Source organism: Myotis nattereri (assembly GCF_964212035.1).
Source record: "Myotis nattereri genome assembly, chromosome: 2".
Lineage (NCBI taxonomy): Eukaryota > Metazoa > Chordata > Mammalia > Chiroptera > Vespertilionidae > Myotis > Myotis nattereri.
Window position 1 is genome coordinate 94,774,306 of NC_138076.1, and position 12,344 is coordinate 94,786,649.

General features: G+C 42.4%; 1 protein-coding gene across 4 annotated transcripts in view; it reads left to right on the top strand.

The window, feature by feature from the left end:
* LRCH1 (leucine rich repeats and calponin homology domain containing 1) overlaps positions 1–12,344 on the top strand; it is a 259,404-nt gene that overhangs the window by 229,089 nt on the left and 17,971 nt on the right. For all 4 annotated transcript variants that reach the window (XM_081083014.1, XM_081083016.1, XM_081083013.1 and 1 more), the window contains one exon: positions 6,341–6,418. In XM_081083014.1, coding sequence (XP_080939140.1) covers positions 6,341–6,418 — 78 coding nt within the window. The remainder of the gene's footprint in view (positions 1–6,340; positions 6,419–12,344) is intronic.

Genomic DNA, 12,344 nt, shown 5'->3' on the forward strand with positions numbered 1-12,344 from the left:
AAGGCATAGTGCTCATAAACCGACCACGTGGCAAGGGCGCTGGGGGAAAGCCACTGTGAAGCCACCTGCGCCCTCCCTCGGCCTCCTGGAAAGCCTCACATTGGCACTATTTGTCCTAATTTCTTTCCTCTGTTCTTTTAGCTGATGATGCCATTTCAACTCTCAGTTTCTTTTTTATACTGTTGAACATATTTTTCCTTTGGAAAGTTTGGTCATTTTTGCTTCAGAAAATGGGGGCGTGGAATGACCAGTTTGTCTCCTCTTTCAAATCTGCCTCTAGCTGCCTTAGGCTGGGCAGTAACTTTCTAGCATTTTTTACATGTGGGATCCAAACTGTTATAATATTGTCAGAGCTGTGTGCCAAATTCTCATTTAAATAATTTTCCCCCAAAGTATAAGAAAGAAACTATGATTTCTCGGCTTCCAATTGAAATGTACAATTATTTTGTACGGTGTAAGAGGACACTATGAATCATGTATCTATATGCATTTGTATAGTTATTCTTAAGAAAAAATGCTACATTTTATTAAAAATCCTTTGGTTTTTCACCTTTATTTTTCTTTAAATAACATTTTTTTAATAACATTTTAAATGAAAATATAATAAGAAATAAAGCCTAGTTGGCAAAAAAGAAAAAAAATAGAGAAATGCAGAAGAAAAATAAATCATCGCCCAAAGACAATGAAAACATTTTGGTTACTGTACTATTAGCACTTTCTGTATTTAAGTTTCTTAGTTGTAAGCATCTGATATATATTGTTTTTTAAAATTTATTATTAAAACCTAAATATTTCCTATGTCACTAAAATTCTTCGTAAACATCCATTTTAGTAATTGTAACATATGATAGCATATGTTATGCTTCCTTTATAGAAATGCAGTTGCTAAATGTCCACTCTTTGAAAATTCTTCAGAGAGCATCTTAAAGCCTCTTTGACAAGGCCCAAGCCACAGTGTCGTGTGGCGTGCTATCTCTACAGCAGTGTTTGCAGAGGCTGCTCTCTGAACGAGAAGGCTGCTCCCCACCCTGCCTCCAGATCCTTCACCTGCAGCATCACTAGCTCTCATTTCTTCTCTACCATAGTGTTTACAGGACGCAAGCCATTCTTGACTCCTCAGCACCGAGATAGAGTGTTTTCCCTTTTTTCTTTCTTATAACAGTCTTCCCACAACTAAGATCTATCCTACTCTACTGTAATTTTCTCAAACTTGTTAATATTTTGAACTAGAACAGAACTAAGTGACCATGAGGATTGTATCTTTCAGTTTCACAGGTACATCCTTAGCACCAGATAAAGAATCTGAGACATAGTAAACACTTGATCAGTCATGAATGGCAACCTTTTCCATCCATGTGATTGCCAGCTTTTTAAGCATGCTAATTTTTCATTCATGAAACCAGTACTGTCCATTTTTAATGCCAAACTGAGGGAATATAGTGGTAAACAGAATCACTATTATTGTCAATACTAGAGGCCCAGTGCATGAATTCGTGCACAGGTGGGGTCCCTATGCCTAGCCAGTGATTGGGGCTGTTCGGGCTGTAGGAGGTTGGCCAGCAGGCGAGGGGGCGCAGGAGGTTGGTTGTGGGAGCACACTGACCACCAGGGGGCAGCTCCTGCATTGAGCATCTGCCCCCTAGTGGTCAATGCATGTCATAGCAACTGACCATTCGGTCACTTAGGCTTCTATATATATACTAGAGGCCTGGTGCACAAAAATTTGTGCACTCGGGGGGAAGGGGGGTCCCTCAGCCCAGCCTGTGCCCTCTCGCAGTCTGGTACCCCCGGGAGATAACAACCTGCTGGCTTAGGCCTGCTCCTGGGTGGCAGAGGACAAGCCCAATCCCTAGGTGCAGCCCCTGGTCAGGCTCAGAGCAGGGCTGACTGGGGAGTTGGGGCACTGCCCCCTGTCATGCACAGAGCAAGGTGGATCGGGAGGTTGCGATGCCACCCTCAGTCACGCTCAGGGTAGGGCCGATTGGGGGGTTGGGGCACCGCCCCCTGTCACACTCAAGGCAGGGTCCATGGGGAGGTTGCGGTGCCACCCCCTGTCATGCACAGAGCAGGGCCCATCAGGGGGGTTGGGGTTCCATACCATGTCACGCACAGAGCAGGGTTGATCAGGGGGTTGGGGAGCTCCCCCCTGTCACTCACAGAGTAGGGCCGATAGGGGAGTTGGGGCACCTCCCCCTGTCACACACAGAGCAGGGCAGATCAGGGGGTTGGGACACCACACCCTGTCACACTCAGGGCAGGGCCGATGGGGAGATTATGGCTCTATCCTGTCACACACAGAGCAGGGCGCGTGGGGGTGGGGGGGTTGGGGCGCCGCACCCTGTCACACACAGAGCAGGGCCGATCAGGGGGTTGGGGTGCTGCTGCACCCTGTCACACACAGAGCAGGGCCAATCAGGGGGTTTGGGTGCCGCCACTGTCACACTCAGGGCAGGGTCGATGGGGAGGTTATGGCTCTACCCCGTCACACACAGAGCAGGGCCCATGGGGGTGGGGGGGTTGGGGCGCCGCACCCTGTCACACACAGAGCAGGGCCGATCAGGGGGTTGGGGTGCTGCACCCTGTCACACACAGAGCCACAAGGCGATCAGGGGGTTGGGGAGCTCCCTCCTATCAGGCACAGAGCAGGGCTGATGAGGGGGTTGGGGTGCCTTCCCCTGTCACGAACAGAGCAGGGTGGATAGGGAGATTGTGGCCCCACCCCCTGTCACACACAGAGCCACAGGGCGATCAGGGGGTTTGGGCGCTGCCCCCGTCACGCTAATCCCGGTGCCAGGAGGCCTCACGGCTCCGCTGATCCCAGTGCTGGGAGGCATATTACCCTTTTACTATATAGGATAGAGGCCTGGTGCATGGGTGGGGACCGGCTGGTTTGCCCTGAAGGGTGTCCTGGATCAGGGTGGGGGTCCCCACTGGGGTGCCTGGCCAGCCTGGGTGAGGGGATAATGGCTGTTTGCAGCTGGTCACACCCCCTTCAGGGTGGGGGTCCCCACTGGGGTGCCTGGCCAGTCTGGGTGAGGGGCTGAGGGCTCTTTTCAGGCTGGCGGGTGACTGAAGCTCCCAACCGCTCCTTTTTTTCTTTTTTTTCTTTTTATTCTGGGCCAGCTTTAGCTCTGAGGCTTGGCTCCAGCTCTTAGGCCTCGGCTGCTGAAAGCAGATATCTGGTTTGTTTGGGTTCTATAATCGAAACACTGTTTCAACTCTAGCTCTGAGATCCCGGCTGGGTGAAAGCAGGTTTCTGGGGTTTTATTTAGCTTCTATATTTGTAACAATGTTTCAAACTGCAAGCTCAGAGGCCCGCAGCGGCAGGCGGGGAACATTGGATTCCTCCGTCACTGAAGCAAGCAAGCCTCATGTTCGCTTCAAGCTGCCTGGTTGCCGGCCGCCATCTTGGCTGGCAGTTCATTTGCATATCGCCCTGATTAGCCAATGAGAAGGGTAGCGGAGGTACAGCTAATTACCATGTTTCTCTTTTATTAGATAGGATAGATGCTAAGAATCTCTTAAAATAGATTTTCTGAATCTTTGACAATTTGGTAAGCTAACCACTGGCATCGAAGTTGGTGTAATTTTTGATTTTTTTGAACTATTGTATTTGTGGCAAGTACTTTTCTAATTGATACTAGGCAACAGTCTTTGAATGGGCACTTTATCACTTCCAAAGATGGAACATTTTCTTTATGTAGCTTAAAGCACACTTTCATTGACTTTACTGGGCTGACCTAAGTATTTTGAATGGTGTTGAGCATCTTTGGAGTTTCAGAACAGACTCCCCTAAATCCTAATTAGGAGGATCAGAACTGCGTCTCAGTATCCTGTGTGCTGGGCTAGGACCTTTTTGTCTGATATCCCCATATCACATTACCCATTTCTGTCCCTTCTCTTTGCATGAGGCTGAATGTAGCTGTCTTGTCCTAAGATACACAAAGGGTGGGCATAACCACCTAACAGCTTCTTGGCCCATCTTTGCAGATCTCATGTCCTCCCCAGCCAGAGTGGAAAATATTTGTTTAACTTCCAAATTAAATTGTTCCACCTGGAAACAGGCTTTCTTTCTTTCTTTTTTTCAGGGGGTGGGATAGAAGTAGTTCCTTTTATTAATAAATACTGTGCAAATTTAGTTTTATGAAGATTGGTGCCAGCCCCTAAGCTATAGAATGAGTTGCTTCACTCTCCCTTGCTGTTAGCAGGGTAAGATCAGTTTTTATAAAACACTAGAGGCCCGTTGCATGAAGAAATTCGTGCAATAGGCCTTCTTTCCCCTGGCTGCCAGCACCAGTTTTCCTCTGGCACCCGGGACCCAGACCTTCACTCTAGCCACCGCCTTCCATCTTCTCTCTGGACACAGTCTTCGCTGTGGCTGGAGCCTTCAGTCTTTGTTCCTCGCTCCGGCGGGAGTCTTCAGTCTCTGGCCATAGCTGCTCCTGTAGCTCCTTCCAGTACCCCCTCCCCACCTGATAGCCTGATCACTACTTCACCTGCAGACCTCACTGATGGGCTCCTGGGTCCCAGAGTTCTGCCTTGCCTGCGCCCGGCTTTCCAATCACCATCAGGATCACGGGCCGCAGGCAAGGTGGCTCCTGGGTCCCGGGGTGCTGCCTTGCCTGCAGTCCGGCTTTCCAGTCACGATCACAATCACAGGCCGCAGGCAGGGCAGCTCCTGGGTCCCAGGGGCTGCCTTACCTGCTGCCTGGCTTTCCGATCACGATCATGATCACAGGCCGCAGGCAGGGCGGCTCCTGGGTCGCGGGGTGCTGCCTTGCCTGTGGCCTGGTTTCCGATCATGATCACGATCATGGCCACAGTGTCCCACCGCCCAGGGCCGCACACAGGGGTCCCGGCTGGGGGCGGAGCTTAGGTGGCACACGGGGGCCCGGATGGCGGCTTGCGCTGGCCTGCCCTGCCTGCAGTATGCAAATTTGCCGCCATCTTTGTTGGCGGTTAATTTGCATATCGCGCTGATTAGCCAATAGGAGGCATAGCGAAGGTATGGTCAATTTCCATGTTTGCCTATTATTAGATAGAATTGCGTCTGTACATGGACAGTTGGAGTTATTCATGCTTCTTGCCTCCTGTTTTAAAAGAACTAATAGTGGAACATTAAGTTTAGCAGTAAAGCTTTTAAAACATAGCATGTAAAAAATAAAAATGTGTGAATCAAGATGTGCCTGTTATCCATGCCACACACCTCAGAAGTCACCTCGCCAGGGTCAGCACTTTTGTGAGAGGCTCTTGGTTAAGTCCTTAACATCCACCTTGTTCAGTGCTGTTTATCTTGATGTTGCCTCTTTCTAATTAAATTCATTGCTTTAATGGGAAAGAGTTTAATTGGCTACTGAATTTAACCCTTTATATACAAATATAATTACTGATAGGAAAAGGTGTATTTTTAGATGAACTAAAGTATACCACACAAGAGTTTGGCCCCATAAAAATTGTGTATAAATATGTGTGTGTGAATACATGTATATAAGCGAATATGTACACATGCAGAAAATTTTGCATATATGCATACATGTATGTACTTGTATAAATATATACATACTAGAGGCCCAGTGCACAAAAATTTATGCACTCGGGGGGGTCACTCAGCCCGGCCTGTGCCCTCTCACAGTCTGGGACACCTCGGGGGATGTCCACCTGCTGGCTTAGGCCTGCTCCCCGGGGGATCGGGCCTAAGCTGGCAGTCAGACATCCCTCTGGCAGCCCGGTAGCCCTCAGGGGATGTCCACTTGCCAGTGGGGAGCAGGCCTAAGCTGAAGTTGGATATCCTTAACGCTGCTGAGGAAGCGGGAGAGGCTCCCACCACCACCGCTGTGCTGGCAGCCATCAGCCTGGCTTGTGGCTGAGCAGAGCTCCCGCTGTGGGAGCACACTGACCACCAGAGGGCAGCTCCTGCATTGAGCGTCTGCCCCCTGGTGGTCAGTGTGTGTCATAGCGACCCGTCATTCCCAGTGGTTCTGCTGTTCGTGTCAATTTGCATATTACCCTTTTATTATATAGGATATGCAGAAATTCTGCATATAAGACACATATCTATGTATATATATATATATATATATATATATATATATATATGCATGTTTTTGTAGACACAAATGTATGCATACAATGTCTGGAAAAATATAATAAAAATAATAATAGTTCTTATCTCTAGGTGGACATTTCTGGATAGATAAATTTTTATTGTCTTCTAATTGAATACATAATTTTTCACCAATAAACACATATTACTTGTGCCATTTAGAAAGTTTAAATTTTGTTATTATTAAAATTATTTCTCTTTTAATAATGCATTATTTTTGCATGTTTGCATTTATAGCCCAAGCTTAGCATGGCCAAATGCAGAAGAAATGTGGAAAACTTTTTGGAAGCATGCCGAAAATTAGGAGTACCAGAGGTAACACCAAACTTGTCCAAATACTGTGTTTTAGAAAGGATTTTATTTATGTGTTTGAACCCACTGGATAGATGTACAACTTTGTACATCCTTTTAATCTGTCTTCCTAAAGAAATATTAAGTAAGTCATAACATTTTAGTTTAAATTGCTCTATTACAATGAAATTAAAATGTCTTAAGTCATTATGGTCAATTCTGAAGAAAAGGAAAATATAATTTCTTTGAGGTTTTGAAGTAAGTGTGTAATTCCAAACTTGAAAAAAAACTTTGTTTGCTTGGTCTCCTTCTCCAAGAGCAGAAATTGCTGAGGCTTCAATGAGCCTCAGTTAGGTCCCATAGGGTAGAATTTGGAGCTGATGACTTTCCTTTTCCAAGACTCTTATGCAAAGCAGAGCTGTAGTTGACAACTAATTTGTTGATTTTCATTTTGGGTATGTGGATCAAAATGATCAGCATTAAAATATTAATTATTATTATTAATGGTTACCATTAATAATAATAATGTTTGTATGTTGCTTTATAGTTTGTTCACTGCATTGATATTTCCCTCTTTAGTCTGCTGTAGACTCATTTGGCAAGTCCCTATAGCCAGCCCAACTCTAGTTTGCTACTTTTCTTTTTCACAAGCTAAACCCCAGCCTCAGCCAACTTGGGGCTTTTAAAGACTTTGCTAATAATACCATAAGATGGTTTCTAATTATGAGTTTCTAATTATGAGGGAGAAAAAAAGCAATTCACTCAGGATTTTCGGGTAAGTTGAGAAGTTTATCATCATTGGGATCAACAGAAATTCTATTTCTTGTAATTTCTTCTATCTTTTCTAATGGTCCAGGGATAATTACAGACTCTATCATAAGATACTGTTTTTGAGTATGTGAAGAAATTACATTTTACTCAGTGATAGGAGTTTATTGAAACTGAGAAGACTTGACTGCCTCCCTCCCTCTCTCCTTCCCTCCCTCCCGTCCTTCTTTCCTTCCTCCCTTTTCTCCTTCTCCTTCCTTCCTTCCTTCCTTCCTTCCTTCCTTCCTTCCTTCCTTCCTTCTTTCCTTCCTTTCCTCCATAATTTTTAGTTTGATGAGGGATTAGTGGTGGGTTTCTGATCTTATTTGAAGAAAAATAATTATTAAAGCAAATATTTGTGAAAATTCTTATACACATACCTTTTAAAATAATTTTATTCTGTCATGGGCTAATAAGATTTCTCATGTGTGAATCAAAACTATCATACCAAATCGGGTGGTGAATTATTTATTCTTGTGCTAGAAAGCACTAATGAGTTATGGCCTAATCCCCTGTGATATTTTTAAACTCATCAAAGTTTTGTGGCTTATGGTAATGCAAAATGCAATGGAAATGCACTTTCTCATTTATCATTAGTAAAGATTAGTAATTACGATTTCTTTTTAAGGTGGGCAACGGGGTTTTAGAAAAATGCAAAGAAATTTTTATAATAATTTCTGCATTATGTCTCTGGCACTAATAGGCAACTCATAATTCCTAAGAAGAATTACAAGGAGTAAATGACTTTTTGCCAATATCCCACTTAAACTATTTTCAAAAACATTTTTTAAGATCTGAGGTGATTTTTAAGTTTGCATATGTGTGTGTGTATATGTACATATACTGTATGTTCATCCTGATGGATAATCCAATTGCATTTTACTGGTGACTAGAGTTACATTAAGTTCATTGCTACTAGAAAAAAAATTCAGTTGAACTTTTTAACAAGATATGTTAAAGGAAGGAAGGAAGGAATATTCTAGTGAAAAAGCATAAATCACCAGTTGAAAGTCAGTTGGCAAATCTTCCTGTATACACTCAAAAGAGCATGCTTTCATCTCTCACAGAATTGATGAGGAATAAGTTATTGAAAATAAGGAAATATTTTCATTAGGAATATGATACTAATATGTTGGGGGAGGGTGAAATGACACCCTCCCACTTAGTTACATTTCTTTTAGTAGTTAAAAGAGGGTTGATGTTTTGAGTGAATATGTGGCACACAATTGGTGATTTACACTAAAAATATAGTTATATCACAAGTGTAGTTGAATAAATTTTCCATTTGCAATCAGAAATTTAAAAAGACTGGTACAATGGAACAGAATTGAGAGCCCAGAAATAAAACTATGTGTTTTGGACAAATAATTTTCGACAAAGGAGCCAAAAAGCATACAATGGAGAAAATAAATCCTCTTCAATAAATGCTACTGGGAAATTAGAAAGCCACATGCAAAAGATTAAAACTAGATCACTGGCCTTCACCGGTTTGGCTCAGTGGATAAAGCGTCGCCCTGCGGACTCAAGGGCCCCAGGATCGATTCCGGTCAAGGGCATGTACCTTGGTTGTGGGCACATCCCCAGTAGGGAGTGTGCAGGAGGCAGCTGATCGATGTTTCTCTCTCATCGATGTTTCTAACTCTCTATCCCTCTCCCTTCCTCTCTGTAAAAAAAATGAATAAAATATATTTTAAAAAAACACAAAAAAACTAGATCACTGTTTGTCCCTATATACAAAAATTAACTTAAAATGGATTAAAGACCTAAAAATAAGACCTGAAACAAATTACATAGAAGAAAACAGGTACTAAACTTATGGACTTTGGTGTAAGAGAGATTATTATGAATTTGACCTTAAAGGCAAGGGAAGTAAAGGCAAAAATAAATGAATGAGACTATTTCAAACTAAAAAGCTTCTACACGGCGAAGAAACCACCAACAAACAAAAAGGCAACCAATAGTATGGGAGAAGATATTTGCAAAGAATAGTTCTGACAAAAGATTAATATCCAAGATATATAAGGAACTCCTACAACTCAATACCAAACAAACAAACCAATTAAAAAATGGGAACCTGAATAGATGCTTCTCTCAAGAAGACATACAGATGGCCAACAGATACATGAAAAGATTCTCAACTTCACTAGCTATTAAAGAAATGCAAATAAAAACTAGCAGATACCACATCACACCTGTTAGAATGGCTATTATCAACAAGTAAGTAATGACAAGTGTTGGAGAGGTTGTGAAGGAAAAGAAACCCTCATTCATTGCTGGTGGAATGTAGATTGGTACAGCCCCCATGGAAAACAGTATGGAGGTTTCTCAAAAAATTTAAAAGAGTTATGACCCAGCAATCTCTCTGCTAGGTATGTAACCAAAAAACTTGAAAACATGTATTTGCAAAGATATATGTATCTCTATATTCATTACAGCATTATTCATGTTGGCCAGGACATTGAAACAACCGAAATGTCCTTCAATAAATGATTCAATAAAGATGTGGTACATATATACAATGGAATACTACTCAGCCATAAGAAAAGATGAAGTACTGACATTTGTGACAATATGGATAGATCTTGAGAATGTCATGCTAAGCAAATAAGTCAGACAGAAAAAGCTAAGAACTGTATGATTTCACTCATATGGAATATAAAACTGAAAGCAACAAATGAACAAACAAGAAAAACAAATAACTCATAGACACAGACAACAGTATTGTGGTTACCAGAGGTAAGGGGGGTGGGGAGATAGTAAAAAGTAAAGGGGTTCAAACATATAATGATGGAATGAGATTTGACTTTGGGTAATGGGCATAAAATGCACTGTAAGATTATATATCATAGAATTGTACACTTGAAACCTATATAATTTTATTAACCAATGTCACCCCAATTATTGTAATTTATAAATCAGTAAATAAGCCCTAGCTGGTTTGACTCAGCAGATGGAGCAGCAGCCTGCGGACTGAAGGGTCCCGGGTTCAGTTCTGGTCAAGGGCACATGCCCGGGGTTGCGGGCTCAATCCCCAGCAGAGGGCGTGCAGGAGGCAGCCTTTTAATGATCCTCTCTCATCATTGATGTTTCTATCTTTCTCTCCCTCTCCCTTCCTCTCTGAAATCAATAAAAATATATTTAAAAAATAAAAATAAATAAATCAGTAAATAAAATAAAAAGATTATTACCTAAAAACAGAGAACCTGTAACATTACATTTTCTTATTTGCATCAGACAATATTTGGGTAACAAAATATTCATTGACTTCCTAGTGACAAACAGTTAATTGCTCCTAATTTGTAAGCTTGTCCTGCTTTCTTTTCTACCCATAACTTACCCTCATAAGTCACAGAGATCTTGAATTCTGTATGTTTTAAGCTAAATATCTTATTGACAATAATACATCATTCTGAAGAGACTGAAAAGGCACAGCTATGCTCTAAGCCCTCTATAACAGAATCACAGCTTGAAACTACAAGCCAAAGTCAGGGTTGGCAGGTTTTATGATTGTTCATATGGGTAGAATGTGGTTGCTGAGCAGATTTAGTTAAAATTATTACATGTAAAGTAACTTAATGGGATGGAAGCAAGTTAAAAATTGTTCTGGTTATAGTTTATTATATTATCTTGAGAAGTCCCCATGGACATATTCCCAGATATCTGCCTTGGGGTTAGTCAAGGTTCATGTATGTTTTATTAGAGTGATTCTGGTGTGACTTACCTATAAACCTGGTGTCTTCAAATTGTCTGCATTCAGAATTGCACAACCTAATTATTTGCAGGTTATAGTATGTAGAAAGGTAAGGTAACTACAGACCTCTGCTAATTGTGACATTGAAATAAGGCTGGATCTATGCCCTTGAATGTTAGTCCAGGGTCAGGGATCTTGGGATTGGAACAGTGGACACCACAGATAAAAAGCAGAGGATGTCACAGAAAGAAGCTGGCGATTGGGTTCTGGAGAAATTCTGTTAGAGTGTCAGCAGGCCTATTTGCCATCAACTGTGAGGGATTCTAGGATGCGGGGAAGGTTTGTTAATGAGAATGCCAAGGAAAGATTGTAGAAAAGGGATATAAAATTTCTCTCTGGCAAGTTTCCTTTCAGTAGGTCACTTTCCTTTCTGCTGCCCATTCCTTGGTTTGAGGTTTTGGTTTTCTGTTTGGGGCCAGTTCCCCAACTAAAGGGACACAAATTAAATGAGCCTGACCTGGAAGAAGAGTGAGGGAATGCAGGAGGTTTGGGGTGAATTAGTCCCACCTGTGCTGTTAACTAGTTATACACCTTAGGGCAAACCCTTTAAAACATGGAGCAGTTAACCATTCATTTACTGAGCACTTCCTGTGCCTGCATCATTTCAAATGCTCACTGTTGAGGATTTGTTTTTAAGCATTAATTTCTTTTTTTTTAATTCTTTTATTTTTAATCTTTTAAATTAAATTTATTGGGCAACTGACATTGGTTAATAAAATTATACAATACTGTTGAGGATTTAAGGTAAATATTTTATTACCATACTGTGAGGAAACTGAGATTCAGAGAGGTTAAATAATTTGCTAAGTTGTACTGAAAGCTGGTAAGCAGCAGAGCTGGCATTTGAACCTGGGTCTATGAGCATGAAGAGTCCTCTGTCTTTCCAGCACAAACACGCCCTCTGTGCCTGAGTTTCCTGCTCTGCAAAGTGGAGGTGTTGGAATTAAAACAATGGATTTAAACCACATTCTTCAGAGCCCTTAATTCTTTTGAATGGTCTGCACAGGAATCCAGGGAAAGCCAGATGGGAGTCTACAGATCACTCCCATCCCCTTGCTTCAGCCAGAGCAGTTCCCTTTTGCCAGCTACGTTTTCCTTTAGGGGAAAGAGAACGTGTCCTGCTGCTAAACACAGTGTGAAAATCACTGGACCCCTAGGTTTCTTTGAGGTCGAATTTTCATGAAAGCTTGGTTACATCCTGCAGCCCCATAATTGTTTTCCTCCTCCCTCAGTTGCTTAGCTGCCAGAGAATTACCACAGAGTCGTGCATCATGGCACCCTGAAAAGTCTGGGGATCGGGTGATGTTGCTGGCATCATCTCATCACACTTTGTAGTGTTGCTGCCGGAGGTCAGATTTTGCAGTTGTCTGTGACCTCTGGTGCAAGCTTCAG